An 18,209-nucleotide genomic window follows, 5' to 3' on the forward strand; every position below is an offset into this window, starting at 1 on the left:
GTGCTCACCCACTGAGCCACATTGGCTTCCCTGAGTTGTTTTTGTTTTATTTAACTTATTTGTTTCTTTTCAGGAGGTTCTAGGAACTGAACCTGGGACTTCCCATGTGGGAGGTGGGAGCTCAACTGCCTTAGCCACATCTGTTCCCAACTAGGGTTCTCTTTTTTTTCCTTTATTACTTTTTTAAATGTTACATTAAAAAAAATAGGAGATCCTTATATACCCCCCACCCCCCTCACCCTACTCCTCCCACATCAACCTGTTTCATCATCGTGGCACATTCATTGCATTTGGTGAATATATTTTGGAGCACTGCTGCACCACGTGGATAGTGGCTTACATTGTAGTTTACACTCTTCCCCCAGTCCACCCAGTGGGCCATGGCAGGACATACAATGTCCAGCATCTGTCCCTGCAGTACCACCCAGGACAACTCCCAAGTCCTGAAAATACCCCCACATCATATCTCTTCTTCCTTCTCCCTACCCTCAGCAGCTACTGTGGCCACTTTTTCCACATCAATGCTACAATTTCTTCCATTACTAATCACAATAGTTCCATAGTAGAATGTCAGTAAGTCCACTCTAATCCATACTCTATTCCTCCATCCTGTGGATCCTGGGATGGTTATGTCCACTCCTCCTCTATATCAAGAGTGGACTTAGATTCCACATGGATGATGGATGCAATTCTGCTTGCAGTTGTAGGCACTCTTGGCTCTCTGGTGTGGTGGTTGCCCTTCACCTCCCTGTTAACTGGCCAGGGTAAGTCCAATAACCCAGATGGTAGGAGTTGCAAGTCTGCTGAGGCTCAGGGCCTGGCTGTCATATGGACAGTCCAGAGATTCAGGTGTCCTGAGTATGCACCAACCCCAGCGCCAACCACAGGTCCAGTAAAAGTAACAGAAGAGGCATGTGTAGAAAGGTCATGTCTGAGTCCATCTCCATCACACTCAGGAACACAAACTCCAAAGTAGGGCCAACTGACATGGCACTGAACTCCAGAGCCATCTGCCATGATCGTTGAACCTGTAGGTCTCTGTAGCCACACTCAGGAGAACCAGTACCTGGGCTTCTATCTACTTTGGCTGTCTCTGGGACCCTGTTGAGGCATGTGTAAACATTAACCCTCTGATGACCTCCCACCTCTTTTTTGGAGATTCATAGCCATATAAACTCATTTGTCCTTTCCATTTCCCCCTTTTAATCAAAAGTCATAAAGCAGTTTTTAACACCTGATATTACATGTAGGCTGAGATATTCTGCTGGTCTGAGTTGACCTTTTCATTCAAGGTCTTTCTCTAGTTACATTATCAGCTGGTGCTTGGTAGTAATCCCTCGGTGCCAGGGAGGCCATCCCCAGGAGTCATGTCCCACACTGGGGGGCAGGTAATGCATTTACATGCTGAGTTTGGCTTAGAGAACGGCCACATTTGAGCAACATGGAGGCTCTCAGGAGGGAACTCTTAGGCACCCTGCAGCTCTAGACCTAGTTCGTATTTCAGGCACACAGGCTCATAATCATAGCCATCAGTATCAAGGGCTCATTGTTGGACCATCTGTCTTTATTTGTCTTTGCCATTGCTTTTGGGGGATTGTTGCTGTTCCATTGGGGAATGTGATAGAGCTCCCCTGGCTAGGAACTCAGCACTCCCTCAGTTGTTTGTAACTGAAACCACTATGAAAATATCCAAACATTTTTATGTACCCTGTATATATGCCCTGGAGAACTCCCTCCCAACCTATCAATAACACCCCACATCAGTGTTCCTCCTCTGCCATAGTTGAACCTCTCTGCAGTCTGAAACTTCTTTAAAAATGAAACCTAATATATTGCCAGGTTCCATTAATAGTAAAATGGAATATAGTGATGGGTTTAAAAGTTAGATATAGAATACATACTAATTTAGAAAAATAAAGTAAAAGTAAATTGGGGTATCAATAGAGTTCTCTTAATGGGGGTTTCTGGGGTCTCCCAACTAAGATACCTCATCCAAATATGGGGAACCGGAAGCTCCTAGTCTAATGAAAAATAGGATGCGAAACTAGGAGCCCCTCATTGTCCTTGATTGGAGCATGTTCTGCTCCAATATGGGTGATCTGGGGAGGGCTGTTCAGCGTCCTTCCTGGACTTTGAACAATGCCACTGCCACCTCAGCCTTGGACACACACCACTTTGGCAGTGATCCATAGCAACTTTTCCATGGCTTGGTCCAGGATCAGTTTCCCACAGTGCCCAGCTCTGTGTCATATGCCCAGGGATGCTCAGTTCATATGAAGTGACTCAAAAGGCTCTTGAGGGGAGCAGATGTAGCTCAAGTGGTTGAACGCCTGTGATACCCATATATAGGGTCCCAGGTTTGGTCCCTGGTACCTCCTAAAAACAAAATGAATGAAAAAAAACAACAACAATTCTCATTGGGGAGTGGATGGCAGGTGTAGCTCAGTAGTTGAGCACCTGCTTCCCATGTACAAGGTCCTGGATTCAATCCCCGGTACCTCCTAAAAAAAAAAAAGCTCTTGAGGCTCCTAGGTGCCAGAGCAGGTCTAGCCAGTGCTGCTTAGTGACTCTCCTGTCTCCCAGAACCCTGCCAGGTGTTCACAACACCTCCTCCAGGGGTGGCAGTGGCTGTGCCGAGGTTCTGAATAGAGAGCAGAGAGCACATGTCCCCTGAGATGTGTAAGAGCCTTATGGGTAAACCAGGGGAAGTGTGGGGATAAGGCTGGGGGGTGGGGTGGAGGTGGCTTACATAATTTCTGGGACCAAAGAAGAACCTTGTGTGGCATCCTTCTCCAGCTGGCAGTGCCTGAGGCCCCATTGCTAAGACCCTTTCCAGAAAGCTGCTTTACTGCCCCTGGAGCCTGTCCTGCATGAGTTCGAATGTGTTTCCGATTTTCTCAAGAGCTTTCTTTTAATTGGAGTTGAGCAACTGGACTCGGCCCTCCAGCAGAAAGGCAAAGGCACTCAGGAAGGGAGGTGAGGGTACCAGAGTTGGCTCCAGCTAGCCTTAAACAGCCACTGGCTGCTGGTCAGAGACTTAGCTGGCTCTGGGGATTTGTCTTAGTGCACAGGCACTTCAGCCCCCCAAATGGGTCCTGACCCCATCAGCTGTCACCACCGATTAACTACTTCAGTGTGGGGCCACTGGCCCTTCCGCTCCTGCTTTGACTGCACTGCTGCCTGCTCCTGGCGCTGCCTGCTGTGGTCCCAGGGGGGCACCTGTCCCTTCCCTGTCAACCTGATACCTTTGCTGGCTCCAAATTTTGCAGTCTTTTTTCAGATTTAAAATGAGAATCGAGGATTAGTAAGGAAATGGTCTTGGGCATTAATTGGGGCTGTGGCCGAGCTATTCCAAATAAACCTTTTACCACCTTTGGCTTTGGGCCAGGAGCTCCCCAGCCTGCTCTGCTCTATCTGGAACAGTTCCCGGTGGGGACCGTGCTCCCACTCCCAGGCCTGATGGGTGCTGGGGGAGTCCACTTCGTCCTGAGTCCTCCGGGGAGCAGGGGGGCAGAGCTGAGCGGCGCCCGAGCTTGGCGGGAGGAGGGAACTGGGGGAGAGGGAGGTGGGGAGATCCGGCTAGAGGGGCGGCTCCGACGTCTCCTTCCTTCCTGGTTCCTGCAGTAGCTGCTGCTACTGCTCAGATCCGCGAGGAGGGAGCCGGCCACTCAGACAGTGACTCAGAGGCAGAGCGGTGCGCGGGTCAAGGAGCACTGGCGTCCATGGGCCTGGGGTAAGGAGACGGCGCGGGCAGCAGCTGACATTCCCGGGAGAGGCTGGGCGGGTCTGCTTCTCCGGAGACAGGAGCGGGAATGGAGGTGGAGAGGAGTACCCACCTAGCTTACCTCGACTCCCCCACCCTCTTTCTGATGGAGCCTGTCCCTCCATCTGCCAGCAGTGAGGGGCTGGGAAAAGGGCAGAAAGATACCAAAACACAGGGAGAGTTTGGGAACTTTCAATGGCCAAAGTCAGGAGTTTCCCCCCTGGGTCAGCCTCTGCAGTATGGGCCCTCTGCCCTGACCTCCTGGCCACCCCTGCCTGGCCACCCTTGTCGTCCCTTCCCTGCCTCAGTCCCTCAGGTGCTTGCTAGCTCCATTAGCTGATCTGAGCTGCTTCCTGGCTTCCAGTCCCCTCCCCCGTCTCACACCCCCAGAACCTCGATGCATTATTGAGCTCCTGGGGAGCTGGCCAGGGCCAGGGGCGCCTGTGGGCACTGCCGTGGACCTGTGCCAACTGGCAGGTTCTTGGCAACTTCTCCACTCACAGTGTCTTCCTCAGTCTGTCCTCTCCTATCCTCAGGAACCCCAAGGATAGGGAAGGCTCTGGGGGACTGAGGGTCCTAGGTGGGAATCATGGGGGGACATTTGGTGGGAGTAAGTCCAGGACAAAATGAGGGCTGTCCCAAGCCTCAATTTCCTTGTGCAGAAAATGGGAGCCCAAGAACTAGAGGATGTGGAGACCAACTGCTGGGGAGTTGGGGCACAGGAGCTGGGGGCAGGGGCTCTGCAGGGCAACTGAGTCCCAAGGCCCTGGCAGTGGAGGTGAATGGCCCTGAGGAGCAGGCTGCGCTCTGCCCAATCTCTGAATCCCTCTGTCTTGTCTTGGAGCCTCTTCCTTCACTCCCCTGCCTCACCTCTGATGACCCCCAGGGAATCCTCCAAAGAAAGCCTGAGTATTTCCTGGAGCCAGGAGTGTGTGCCCAAGGTGGGGCGGGGCGGACGGTTCATGCTTTCCTCTGGGCACCAATCTGCCTGCTGAGTTCTAGCTCCCCAAGGGTGTGGGCAGGGAGACCACTGGCCAGGTAGCGCCAGGCTTGGTGAGAGGTGTGGCAGGAGGGCCTGGCGGGAGGCTGAGTGAGCAGGGTCCGAGCTGATGGGTCTCTCTTCCCTCAAGGGCCCCTTCAGGACAAGACATCTGTCCCCCTCCACGCTGCCCGACTTCCTCAGCGGGGAGTGGCCTCTCCCTTCTCCATGGACTTCCAAGAGAGGGCTCCTCCCTCCTTGGCCGAGAGCACCCAGTCCTCAAAGTCCAGCAGTGCCCAGCAGGTCTGAGGAGGGGAAAGCAGGCGATGGGTGGGCCACGCTTGGGCCCTGGGGGAGGGGGCAGTGATGGCCGCCTCACCAGCTACGGCCCTCCCTCTCCGTCCTGGACTGCAGGCCTCGGAGTTGTGGGAGGTGGTGGAGGAGCCTCGGGGCAGGCTGGGGCCAGAAGGTATCATGCCCGAGAGGCAGGAAGGCCACCTGCTCAAGAAGAGGAAGTGGCCTCTGAAGGGCTGGCACAAGGTGAGGTGGGCAGGGCGAGGGGAGGAGCCAGAGGCGGGCACGGGGTAGGAATGGACAGGGCGCTGCTGGGCAGCACGGGCTTGCCTGGGGAGAAGGAGAAGAAACGTCTCTGTGTGCGGTTGCTCTCTTCCCCGCCCTGCTTCCTTGGCCTCCCCGGCTCATGATCCTCCTGGGCAATGCCACAGAGGTACTTTGTGCTAGAGGACGGAATTCTTCACTACGCGACTTCTCGGCAAGATGTGAGTCAGGGGGCCGTGGGGGCGGCGCCTGGGTGAGTGCATGCTGGAGGGGCGCGAGGCACATTTGCTGGGGGTATTACTTCCCTGGGCCCCAGCTTCCTCATCTCTAAGATGGGGAGAGCGTGATTACCTATTTGGAGAGATAATATACATGAGGCTTTCTGGACTGTGCCTAGCACAAAAAGAGGGCCCAAGAAATGGGAGCTTCGCCGTCCTCATCCTCATCTAGGAACTGAAGGCTTAGCTCAGATTCTCTCCACCAGGGTGTTTTCTTCCTCACCTTGCACATTCTAGGGCGGGGGGGATAGTTTTCCTTGTTCTGAGTAGAGCTTAGAATGTGCCTTGATGCCCGGGATGCTCTGTACACAGGATGATTGACTGGTGCCTACTGATATGTGACTTGGGCACGAGGCTGAACCTGAGCCTGACCCTTGAGGCTAGAGGGGGCTCAGGGAGATGGTGGCACCGTGGCCCCAGGAGCTTAAAGCAGCTCCCCTCCCCCCCACCCACCTTCCACCCCAGATCACCAAGGGGAAGCTCCACGGCTCCATTGATGTCCGACTGTCTGTCATGTCCATCAACAAAAAGGCCCAGCGCATTGACCTTGACACTGAAGACAACATCTACCACCTCAAGGTGAGGGCTGGCATATCCCCAGGAGCCAGGGAGTGGCTTGGTCCCCAGCCTGTCAGAAACTCTGGGGCACACAAAAGCCTGGGGCACAGGGTGTCACAGAGTAGTTTCCATCATGTGACACAGCCAGTGGCAGGTCAGCCCACACCTCTCGACTGCTGTGAAGACCCAGAGCTCAGAGCTCAGGCACCTGGGGAGGCTGTGCTGGGCCTCCCTGCCAGAGGGCTTTTTACAAGCTGGGTGCTGCAGGAAGAGACTCTGCTTGTGGGGGACCCAAGCGCCAACTTCTTGCCCCTGGCAAGCAGTCTCTCCTTTCATTTACCCCTCCCCCTTTGTACCACTTCTGCAGATCAAATCCCAGGACCTTTTCCAGAGCTGGGTGGCCCAGCTGCGTGCCCACCGCCTGGCCCAGCGCCCAGACCTGACCCGTGGCTTACTGCCGGTTGCCACTCACCGGAAGGTAAGAGGGACCCTGAGGTGGGGACAGGGCAGGTGGAATGGAGATACGGTGGCGGGCAGGGGAGGCAATGGTTGTGGGGAACTGTGAGACCCAGGGGGCAGCCCTGTCCTTCCTGATCCTTGACTCGCCCCCAGGTTCCCGGTGCCCAGCTTCCAACAGCGGGCAGCAACTCGGCCCTGCCTGGGGTTGGCCCTCGGGAGAAGGTGTCCTCCTGGCTGAGGGACAGTGATGGGCTGGACCGCTGCTCTCATGGTGAGGGATCCCTGTGGGTGGGGCCATGCTAGCAGGACTTGGTGGCACCAGCAGTCACAAAGAGGGCATATGTCACCTCCATCCCTGCCTTGGGAGCTGCAGTCTGATGGGGAAAACAGCCTCTGCCTGGGTCTTCTGTCCTGCCCTTGCCAGCCCCGATCCTCCCGAGGGTGGTGGGACTCGGGCCCTTGGTGCAGAGGCAGAAGGGGCTGCAGGGCCGGACCATGGAAAGGTAGACCCTGACTGCCAGGGCAGGGCCGGGGAGGCTCTGAGGAGCGGAGCGCGGCATGCGCGAGTCTGTTTAGGATCAAGGGCTCCTGGAGCAGGGACTACAGGGCTGACCTGGGGGAGGAGGCGCAAACTGAAGGGAGAGGAGCAGAGCGTGAAGGCAGCAGAGGAGGTGTGACTTGGATTCAGGCACTCACCGGAAACCAGGGCGAGTCGGAACCAAGGGGTGGGGATTGGGAACTGCTTTGGGCCAGGAGCTGGGGGTGAGGGAAAGGGCGAGGGAGACAGTGTCGAGCTTTCTGTGGCTGCTGGATGAAGTCTTTGGAGGAGGAAGGGAAGCCGAGGGACAGATTTTGGGGGAGCCTGGCTGGCACTGGGAGGACTTCCTCACTCCTTCTCCTCAGAGCTCTCCGAGTGTCAGGGGAAGCTCCAGGAACTACACCGACTCCTCCAGAGCCTGGAGTCCCTGCACCGAATCCCCTCGGCCCCGGTGATCCCCACGCACCAGGTAAGGTCCAGGGGAGCACTTGCCACCTTCATCCCTGACACTTTGCTGGGATGGGTCCCCAGTCCTCTCTATGGCCGCAGCTCTGGAGAGCCATGCATTGCCCAGCTGCCTCTCCACCCCATGTCCAAACTGCCCTTGAGCAGCCCCCGGGCCCTTGCACCTGCCAGCAGGCTGGCCTTCCTCCTCCTTCAGATGTCATTTGTCTCCATCACCTTGCCTGGGCTGCTGGGCCTTCTGTGCCTGGCTGGTGTGTGCCCTCCCCATGGCCCTCTGCCCCACCCTGAGAGCGAAACCCCCCACGCTCGGCTTGCCAGGCCTCGGGGACAACTGAGAGACCCAAGAAGGGGAAAAGGACCAGCCGCATGTGGTGCACACAGAGCTTTGCCAAGGACGACACCATCGGACGGGTGAGGCGGGGGTGGGCCTGGCTTGCTGGGTGGGGTGCCCTAAGGCAGGCTGTCCCCTGAGGACCCTCCCTTCCCCTACAGGTCGGTCGTCTCCACGGCTCTGTCCCCAACCTGTCTCGCTACCTGGAATCCCGGGACCCCTCAGGCCCCCGTGGGCTGCCGCCCCCAGACTACGCCCACCTGCAGCGCAGTTTCTGGGCCCTGGCCCAGAAGGGTGAGTGCGAACTGGAGGGTGCGAGGCGCAGGTGGGCGCGGGAGCTGGAGAGTCTGACGGCTGCCCTGTCCCACAGTGCACAGCTCCCTCAGCAGCGTGCTGGCTGCCCTCACCGCCGAGCGGGATCGCCTGCGGGACCTGCACCAGGGGTCAGAGCTCTCGAGGATGGGGGTGAGGCTCAGGCAGCCTGGTGGCCTGGGAGAAGAGGGCTTGAGGCTGAGGGCTGCGGGCCTGGGGGCTGAGAGCACGTCTGGGGTGGGGCAGGCTGGGGGTTGGCATGGCAGTCTCAGCAGGGGCCAGGGTGGCAGGGCAGTGAGGCCTATATACCCCGGGCCCCTGTCCCTCCCCCTCTCCCTGCAGGTCTCTGAGGCCCCAGCTGGCCAAAGGCGCCTCCACTCACTGTCCATCTCCTCAGACACCACCGCAGACTCCTTCAGTTCCCTCAACCCCGAGGAGGTAAGGGGCCGGCATGGGCAGCGGGCCGTTTCTCCTAGGCCTTATTTCTGAAGCAGGTGTGAAGACCCGGGGTGGTGGCCCTGCACAGAGCCCAGAAATCCTAGCGCCAGCCTCCTCCACGTGACAGCAGCTGCAGCAGCTTGCCAGTTCCTCAGGCATGTGCAGAGTGCTTTCACTCTGAATTCAGAGTCCTGGGGGCAGTTAGCCTCATCCTCAAGTTTATAGACAAGGACACTGGACTCAGAGTTGAACCGATGGGCCCATGCTCCCACAATCGTGGCCTGGCCAGCTGGGGCTTAGGGGCTCCGAGTGCAGACTCGGGGGCCCTACTCTGCTTGGGTTTGAATCTCATTCCTCTTTGTGCCAGTTCGGTGACCCCAAGCCTCAGTGTCCTTGTCTGCAAAAAGGGGGTGGTAATTGCACCTACCTCACAGGATGGGTGTCAGGACCAAAGGAGTTAATCCATGCAAAGAGCTTGAGTGGAGCCGGGCCCACAGTCAGTGCCCAGGAAGAGTGCACAGTTATTCTAGAGCCTGTGTCCACTTACTGCTAGGGTGTTGCTCGTTCCACTACCAGCCTTATACCCCCTCGGCACCCTGCGCATCTTCTTCCTGCTCAGCTTAGGTGGTAAAAGCCCCTGGTTGTGCTTCCCTCTCGAGGAACTGTCAGGCAGGGGGAGGCTCCCAGCCTGGCCTCTGACCCCCCTCTGGCTCCCACAGCAAGAGGCTCTGTACATGAAGGGGCGGGAGCTGACCCCCCAGCTGTCCCAGAGCAGCATCTTGTCCCTTGCCGACTCCCACACCGAGTTCTTTGATGCCTGCGAGGTTCTCCTCTCTGCCAGCTCTTCTGAGAATGAGGTGAGTGGGGAGGGAAACTGGCAGAGAGAGGGAAGGGGTGTGGGGAATCCAGGGTGGCCTCCAGAGAGACTAGAATCTATGGATTCCTGAGTCCTTTCTAACCTCCTCAGCTGCTGTCTCTGGGAACACATCCAAACCCACTGGTTGGTGGGGCCTTGCTTGGAAATCTCTGCTGGGGACCCTTCTCCCTGCTTAAGATACTTTATTCCCATTGGGCCCTTGAGAAAGCGCTGCCTCAACCCAGCCCCAGGAATCCTTTCAGCTTCCACACTCTTGACCCTCACGCCCCAGTCCCCGAGCCTCGGGAACTCCCCTACCCGGGTACCTCCCCTTCCTGTGAGTCCTGCCAGGTCCCTGTGCTTTCTCCCACCCGTCCTAGGGCCAGGCCCTCCCCATCCCATGGTGTCTGGGCACCCTCTGTGATGCCAGGCCTCTCGGGCAGTGTCTCAGGGCTCAGACCCCAAATGCACTGTCTCCCCCTTCCCACCAAAGGGCTAGCTGGGCAGATTCCAGAGAGGCCCCGGGCCCTGCCCAGCTCCCAGGGGAGGCCTCGTCTGCTCAGCCTCATCTGTCCTGCCCCAGGGCTCAGAGGAGGAGTCGTGCATCAGTGAAATCACCACCAGCCTGTCTGAGGAGGTCCTGGACCTCAGGGGAGCCGAGCGCTGTCAGAAAGGTGCCAGCTGGGGCCTGCAGGCCGAGGGGGCTGGAGTGGGCAGAGAAAGTGGGGTGCTGTCCGTGGCCCAGGTCTGTGGGGAGGCAGTCCCTTGTGGGGACTGGTGGGCTAATAGGCTTGGGTGCTGACCTCAGAGGCGACTCAGTAGCTGCAGAAGGTGAAGCTGTGAGCTAGGGAAAGTTCCAGCAGTGACGGTGGGGCGTGGGTCCAGTTCAGGCCTGGGCCTTCGTTGTGGCGGGTTGGGAAGGCTTGCAGGGCCACGCTTTAGTTGTGAGGCTTTGGATGTGTCATTTTACTTCTTGGAGTGTACTTCCTCATCTGCACAGTCAGATGAATACTCTGCATCTGGCGTCTGTTTCTGTGTGTATGGAAGCTTTGGGGGACTCGGGAAGAGCTGGGGCATGGGGCTTTGACAACGTGAGCCGTCGTCTGTCTCGGAGGTTTCTCAGCCCTCTGTGCATAACGCCCAGGGGAGCTCACGGAGACTTAGATCCCGCCCTGCCCCCTGCCCCGCCCCCCCGTGAGTCGAGGGGGCGCCTGGGAGGCCGGGCCTGGGCACCTGTAGAACATGGAGATCTCCCAGCTCCTCGGGAGACCTGGAGGCAGCCAGGCATGTGGGCTTGGCGTGCCCGGGAAGAGAGTGACACGGCTCGGGGGGGCCCCAGGCGGGTGTGTCCCAGGGCGAGCTGCTGCAGGGCCGCCCCGGCGCCGCTGCCTGCCGGCGGCCAGCGGGCCCGGGACCGACGTGAGCCTGTGGAACATTCTGCGCAACAACATCGGCAAGGACCTGTCGAAGGTGTCGATGCCCGTGCAGCTCAACGAGCCGCTCAACACGCTGCAGCGGCTCTGCGAGGAGCTCGAGTACAGCGGCCTCCTGGACCAGGCCAGCCGCCTGGCCGACCCCTGCGAGCGCATGGTACCTGCCCCGCCCGCCCCCGGGCCCAGCCCGGCCTGTCCACAGAAAGTCTGAAGGGCCACCCCAGAGCCCCAGACCTGGCTTGTGGGGGGCTGGTGGCCCCTCTCCCGGGCGCGCCTCCTCTGGCCCAGCCCACCCCGTGCCGTTCCCCACCCACCCTGGCCCCCGCAGGTGTACGTCGCAGCCTTTGCTGTCTCCGCCTACTCCTCCACGTACCACCGGGCGGGCTGCAAGCCCTTCAACCCCGTCCTGGGGGAGACCTACGAGTGCGAGCGGCCCGACCGCGGCTTCCGCTTCATCAGCGAGCAGGTGGGGGCCCCGGAGCAGAGCGCTGGCCTCATCGGCGGCCGGGACAGGGAAGGACCTGGCCTCAGAGAGAAGCTGGGGGCCTGAGGGGCCAGGGCCCTGGAGCGGGAGCGTGGGGCAGTCTGCTTTGTCGTGGCACTGTGCCACGTGCTGGGCACGGCGAGGGCTCTGCTCTCAGGACATCCCAGCTCGGTGTGGGAGACAGACAGAGTCGCTGCACCGAGTCTGAAGGATCTAGCGTGGGATCATGGCAGCTCGCAGGAGGTTGTTCGGCTCCACCTGGAAGGGCTTGCCCCAGTGGTGAGGCCTGAGTTAAGTCTAGGAGAATGAATTAGAGTTCAGACCGTGTGAAGGAAGGGAGAGCAGGGAGCATGTTTGGGAAAGTCAGAAATGGGGAAGGACAAGGCATGCCCAGACCCTGAGGAGCCCTGAAGATAAAGGTGAGGGGTCAGTTGCTTTTATTTTCACGCTGAAGTCAGTGGGGAGTCGTTGGAGGATTTTAAGCAGTGGAGTGACCTGCTCAGAATTACACTTCATAAAGAGCACTCGGGAGAGGTGGGGGACGGGCTGGAGAAGGCCCTTCCGTGGCCGTTCCAGTCATCTCTATAAGAGCCAGTGAGCACCTGAACTTGGGCCTTGGCAGCTGGACCAGATGGACGTTACCCTTGACAGGACTCAGTGGTCAGCAGGATACGCTTGTGTGTGTGTGTGGAGGGGCGCTGGGGGATGGGGGAGGTGGTCACTGAGAGGGAGTAGTCGGGTGGCCTCAAATTTTTGGTTTGGGGGATTCATTGGGTGTGTGGTGGTGCCATTTAGAGAGACGGAGAATAGAAGAGGAAGGTAATCAACTTTAAAGAGACATGTCCATGTTGGGTTTGACCTCCAGGGGAGACGTCCAACGGGCTCTAGGGTATCTGGGCCTGGAGCTCCTTGGAGACCCCTCACAGGAGAGTGTCTGGGGAGGACTGCAGGCATGCAAGGTGGAGGGGCAAGGGCGGGGGTGCCCCAAGAGGGGGAGCATCACGGAGCCAAGGTGGGAGGAGAGGAGGGAGAGGGGACGGTCCCAGACTTAGCCTGGGAGGAGTGTCACTGGTTTCCTGAGTGAGGCTTTCAGAGAAAGCTGGGACACAGGCTGGATTGCAGTGGGTGTGGTGGAAAGCGAGGTCAAAACCATAAAGAAAACTGCAGATTGTTTCCAAAACACTTTACCGTGAGGGAAAGAGGAGAGAGTGAGGGTGGCAGCTAGAGGGGAGAGACAGGGTTCAGGCAACTTTTGTTTACATTTTAAATGTTTTTGAAAGCATGGGGAAATTTTTGCACAGTGCAATAGTGCATACAATAGAAAATAAGTCTCACCCCCAGCCCGATGCTATGAAGAGATGACTGCCCCCAGTGTTTGTGACTCCTCCCAGAACTGTTTTTTTTCAAAGATTTATTTATTTATTTCTCCCTTCCCCCTCCATTGTCTGCTCTCTGTGTCCATTTGCTGTGTATTCTTCTATGTCTGCTTGTATTCTCATTAGACTGCTCTGGGAACCAATCCTGGGACCTTCTAGAGTGGGAGAGAGATGATCATTCTCCTGTGCCACCTCAGCTCCCTGGTCTGCTGTGTCTCTTATTATCTCTCCTCTGTGTCTCTTTGTTGTGTCATCTTGTGCCAGCTCTCTGCATGGGCCAACACTCCTGCGTGGGCCAACACTCCTGTGTGGGGCAGCACTCTGTGTGGGCCAAGCTCACCACACAGGCCAGTTTGCCTTCACCAGGAGGCCCTGGACCTCTTATATGGTAGATGGGAGCCCAATTGCTTGAGCCACACATCTCCTTCCCCCAGAACTGATTTTTGTTGTTATTTTTTTGAGGTACCAGGGCCAGCGATTGAATCCGGGACTCATATGCGGGAAGCCAGTGCTCAACCACTGAGCCACATTGGCTCCCCTGAGCTGGTTTTTTCATCTGTTGTGCTTGTTGTTTGTTTTTTTGTTTTTAGGAGGTACTGGCAACCAAACCCAGGACCTCCCATATGGGAAGCAGGCACTCAACTGCTTGAGCCACATCCGCTCCCCCCAGAAGTGTTTTCATACGTACAGAGCAAAGATGTACATGTATAGAAAGGGGACGCTTCCTATTTTTTAAGATGGATGACCAGAAATATTTATATTCAGAGAGAAAGAGAAATAAAGAGGGAGGGACTGAAGGTCCAAAAAAGAGAGGGAGGAGCAAGGGGCCTGGAAGGATGAAGGGGATGCAGGGGAGCCCTGGCTGGAGGCAGGTGTGTGGAGGAGCAGGCACCTTGGTGAGTGGGGCCTGGGTGTGGCTTGAAGGGAAGGGAGTGGCTTGGAGGGAGAGGGGCCTGGGCCCAGGCCTTCAGGGGTGATTGCTGGGTGATGCTGAGGGCCCAGGTGAAGACACTCTGTGGAGTGAGAAGTTTGGGTGTGCTGTGCATGCATTTTGGCAGTGGGAGGGGGTGTAACCTAGACAGCAGGTAGCCCAGGGGTGGGCAGGGAGGAGGCAGGTGTTGGGAGTTTCTGGGTAGATGGGGGAGCACGGCTGTGGAGGGAGTTGGTGTGAGAGTGGTTGGAATGGTGGAGCAGGTCTAGCCTGGAGCAGGAAGGAGGGGAAGCCGGGATGGGGCTGACAGACCGCGGGATGGGGGAGGTGGGCACCTGGAAGCCTCGGGCAGGAGCTGTGGGAGTGAGGGCATTTTGAGAGAGGCAAGGGATGCGGGAGTTTAAGATTCCAGGGGTGGAGCCGTCCCAAGTGAGGACAAGGCCAAGTGTTCTGAGGGTGTGGTGGAGGCTGCAGGGTGATGATCGGTCTTGGGGAGGTGGTGGTTAGGGCAGAGGGGCCTCAGGAGGACTGGGTTTCCAGCGGGGCGAGGTGTGGAGGCCCCACCCGACCCCGCTGGGGCTTTGCAGGCTTGAGCAGGGGTGCTGGAGGGCACATGGACAAGGGCGGCTGGGAGGGTGCAAAGGGAGTGAGGAGGGAGAACATCGGGCCCTGTGAGGCAAGAGCAGGTGACTAGAGGGGCTGGCATATGAGCGGTGACCAAGGATGACAGCCATGAGAGACCAGAAACTTAGTGGCCTCCTGGTTCATAGGGAACGGGAAGTTGGGGTAAGGGTTTGGGGGGGGGTAGTTGGGGGCCAGGAGAAGTCCCCCAGGTCCTCAGGGCAGCCTTAAGAGAACTTCTCTGTTGCATCAAGGTCTCCCACCACCCCCCCATCTCAGCGTGCCATGCAGAGTCCGAGAACTTCATCTTCTGGCAAGGTGAGGAGTGGGGCAGGCGGTGACCCTGGGGTGAAAGGCATTTGGGGGAAAGGCTGGAACATTTTTGGCTTTTTCTTTGCTATTCCCTCTCCCTCCCCCAACGCAGATATGAAGTGGAAGAACAAGTTCTGGGGCAAATCCCTGGAGATAGTGCCTGTGGGGACCGTCCATGTCAGCTTGCCCAGGTGAGCTCCCTCGGGCCAGCCCCCGAGGCCCTCGGTCCTCCAGGCTGGAGATGGTGGGTGGCAGGGACAGACCAGGAGGGTCTGGCCTGAAGCTGGACTGGAGCAGGGGTGGGGAGGGCAGTGTCTGTACATTTCACACCTAGATTCACAGCCATTGCCACACAAGACAGGTGAAAATCTTAGAATGTAGAGCGGGCAGACCTTAGAGGTCATCTGACTTAGTGGCTTCCATGTGATTTTGAACATGACTCTCAGTAAGGATTACATTTGATACTGCAGGCCAGCACAACACACACACACACACTGACCCTGCCTGATTTCAGGACCAATGGGTCACAAACCATACGAGAAAAACACTCATTTACCTGGTGTTACGGGTGGGAGGGCAGAAGCCAGAGAGGGACAGCGACCCAGAGTGTTCCAGGAGTTGGCTAGAAGCCCGTGTCGGGGGTTGGGAGCGATCCTGGACTTGGAGTCAGAAGTCCTAGAGGGGGTCGTGCAAGTTGAAAAAAGGGCTTCGAGGCTGCTCATCCATAGAATAGGAAGAATGAACAAGACCCAGTGCAAGTGAGGGTTACCTGGGGTGATAGGTGACCTGCCATGGTTCCTGGCACCCCAAGGCAGGGACCATGTCTAGGTTTCTGTCCCCAGCACTCAGGCACGCAGGAATTCTAAGTGAGTGGAGGTGCATTGTCAAGTGCATTCTGTGAAGGGTGCACCTGCTTCCTACGTAGAAGTTGAGCCAGAAGCAGGACTCCAGGGTTCTCTCCCCACACCACACTGCCCACTCCAGAGAGACAGGCACTCCGAGCCAGGGAGACTGGCTGCCCTCCCATGCCCTGTCTCTCCCAGATTTGGGGACCACTTTGAGTGGAACAAGGTGACATCCTGCATCCACAACATCCTGAGCGGCCAGCGCTGGATCGAGCACTATGGGGAGGTGTTGATCCGAAACACCCAGGACAGCTCCTGCCACTGCAAGATCACCTTCTGCAAGGTGGGCGTGCGACTCGGACGCCACCTGCCTGCCCCCGGCAGCCTCTGCTCCCGGAGCTCAGCCGGGGAAGGGGGACGGGCCACCTCCCTAAGCCCCTTGCCTCCCTCACCCCAGGCCAAGTACTGGAGCTCCAACATCCACGAGGTGCAGGGTGCTGTGTTCAGCCGGAGCGGCCGTGTCCTCCACCGGCTCTTTGGGAAGTGGCACGAGGGGCTGTATCGGGGACCCCTGCCCAGCGGTCAGTGCATCTGGAAACCCAGTAAGTGGGGTGGTCGGGGAGGGCTGGGCAGGGGCGAGGGCACCTATGGCACAGTCCACCTGCCCCAGTGCCTTGCTTTCCCCCCAGACTCAATGCCCCCAGACCATGAGCGAAACTTCGGCTTCACTCAGTTTGCCCTGGAGCTGAATGAGCTGACAGCTGAGCTGAAACGCTCGCTGCCCTCCACTGACACGCGGCTCCGGCCAGACCAGAGGTCAGTGCCCGGCGGGCGTCTCCCCGGAAGCCCTGGGCTCACTCCCTCGCTCCTCCGCGTGGGTTTCCACAAGCACAGAGCTGGGCCCTTGTCCTTCCTTCAAGGCATTGCCCAGAGCTGGGCAGGGGACAAAAGCCTTGGCTTTGGGGCCCCCTGCGGGGGCGCTGACCCAGTCTGGATCCTCAGGTACCTGGAGGAGGGGAACATCCAGGCCGCTGAGGCCCAGAAGAGAAGGATCGAGCAGCTGCAGCGCGACAGGCGCCGAGTGATGGAGGAGAACAGCATCGTGCACCAGGCCCGCTTCTTCAGGTGCCCGGCCCGGGGTCGCGCTGCCGTCCAGGCTCCGCCCTCCTTCCCTTTAACCCCCTCCTGCTGAGGGCGGGGTCGCAGGGAGGGACCCTGGGCGTGCCCCTTCTCACACCCACCTGCGCTCTTCCCCCAGGCGGCAGACGGACGGCAGCGGGAAGGAGTGGTGGGTGACCAACAACACGTACTGGAGGCTGCGGGCCGAGCCCGGCTACGGGAACATGGACGGGGCGGTGCTCTGGTAGCCCTGGCCCCAGGGGCAGCAGGCTCTGGCTCTTCACTCCTCCGCCCCCACCCCCCACGGACATGTGGGCATGGCCAGCCTCTGCCCCCCTCTGCCTCTGAGGACAAAGGGGCAGCAGCCCTGGCTCTGGCCCTGGGCCAGGGCCCCTCTCCGCTGGCCGGAGGGGCTTCATCTCAGCCCACCCCCACCCCGTGTTTGGGTGGGAGGCAGACTCTGTGCTTCCCCAGTCTCGGGGCCCTGGACAACCGGCATGTCAGCCCCTTCTCGCTCTGTCCTCCCCATCCCCATCCCCCTTGGGGTGCTTGGGGGAGACTCCAGGCCTCCTGGGATCTGTTCCCCATTTCAGTGCCTTCCTAGGACACAGGGGACCCTTGATGCGCCCCAGGCTTTCCACGCCTCGGGCTCTGATCCTAGCTGTGAGGTTGGAGTGAATGAGGAGAGGAGATGGCCTTTCCTTCCAACCAGCCCCCAGCCCTTGCCCCATCACCAGCATCTCCTCCCCTCGGCCTGGCCCAGCAGGGCTTTCCCCCTCCTCCTGGTTGGTTCCTGGCCATCTCTCCCATCTTGCTGGGTCCCCTTCTCCCAAAGTGCAAAATGCCTGCAGCTTCCAGATCCCTAGTCCCTGATCCTCAAGTGGTTTCCCTCAGCCGCTCAGCGGACCCCCCGAGAGTGGACGAGGCCTGTCCCAAGAGGTGGGGAGCAGACAGAGCAGGCAGGGTGCCTGGCCTCAGCCCCCCGGGAGTGAGCATGTGTGAGAGTGTCAATTCACGTGTGTGTGCGTGGACGTGCGTGCGTGTGCCATGTGCGCGCGGTACTGCTTGCAGGCAAGCAGGATTCCTTAATGTAGCTGGGACGCCCCCCTGCTGGATGTCTGCCACCATTGCTGCTTATTTTCTCACAGTCTGGCTCTAAGGTGACTTGCTATGACATTCCAAGCTCTAATAAAGACTGTCCCAGACTTTAGCCATGGCCATTCATTGAAGAGCACACATGCTCAAGCTCAGTGCAGGGCCCATAGCTACCTATTTACCTGAGCTAAACACGTGGATGCCATCATCCCTCTCCCTTAGCCGCACTTCTTGCCAACTTGATCTCAATCTCTCTCCACTCTGGCGCCTTATCTCCATTGCACCTGGCCTGTGCTGGGCCCTTCCCAACCTTGCCTGGACCGCTGCAGGTGGCCTCTGAGCCTCCAGTCACTTCCATTACAATGCTGGTTTTCGGGATTATATTTTAAAGGGGGGGATATGACACCTCCTGCTTCCTCAAAAAACATCCACTGCTTCCCAGTGCTTCGAGGAAAAAT

The 18,209-nt window shown here is 58.4% G+C and overlaps 1 protein-coding gene across 2 annotated transcripts; it reads left to right on the plus strand.

The window, feature by feature from the left end:
- The first annotated feature begins 3,598 nt into the window (after positions 1-3,598).
- On the plus strand, positions 3,599-17,866 carry OSBPL7 (oxysterol binding protein like 7). Of its 2 annotated transcripts, XM_058284093.2 has the most exons (23): positions 3,599-3,733; positions 4,894-5,045; positions 5,157-5,282; positions 5,468-5,521; positions 6,044-6,157; positions 6,504-6,614; positions 6,749-6,866; positions 7,499-7,602; positions 7,917-8,009; positions 8,091-8,223; positions 8,300-8,394; positions 8,584-8,679; positions 9,399-9,536; positions 10,119-10,209; positions 10,875-11,125; positions 11,297-11,434; positions 14,635-14,698; positions 14,805-14,883; positions 15,736-15,880; positions 15,995-16,139; positions 16,227-16,353; positions 16,540-16,662; positions 16,796-17,866. In XM_058284093.2, exons 2-23 carry the CDS (start codon positions 4,971-4,973, stop codon positions 16,902-16,904), a joined length of 2,529 nt encoding a protein of 842 aa, XP_058140076.1. In that variant the 5' UTR covers positions 3,599-3,733; positions 4,894-4,970; the 3' UTR covers positions 16,905-17,866. The 2 variants fall into 2 exon arrangements, 1 of the variants encoding a protein (XP_058140076.1); XR_009182447.2 differs by lacking the exon at positions 16,796-17,866 and having other exon boundaries at positions 16,208-16,353; positions 16,540-16,652.
- Positions 17,867-18,209: the final 343 nt, after the last annotated feature.

The sequence above is a fragment of the Dasypus novemcinctus genome, chromosome 21 (genome assembly GCF_030445035.2).
Source record: "Dasypus novemcinctus isolate mDasNov1 chromosome 21, mDasNov1.1.hap2, whole genome shotgun sequence".
Classification (NCBI taxonomy): domain Eukaryota; kingdom Metazoa; phylum Chordata; class Mammalia; order Cingulata; family Dasypodidae; genus Dasypus; species Dasypus novemcinctus.

Coding starts and splice junctions, on each gene's coding strand:
- OSBPL7 (XM_058284093.2), top strand. CDS start 4,971: ATGGACTTCCAAGAGAGGGCTCCTCCCTCCTTGGCCGAGAGCACCCAG. Junction 11,435..14,634: donor TCCGCTTCATCAGCGAGCAG/GTGGGGGCCCCG, acceptor TGTTGCATCAAG/GTCTCCCACCACCCCCCCAT. Junction 16,354..16,539: donor CGGCTCCGGCCAGACCAGAG/GTCAGTGCCCGG, acceptor CTGGATCCTCAG/GTACCTGGAGGAGGGGAACA.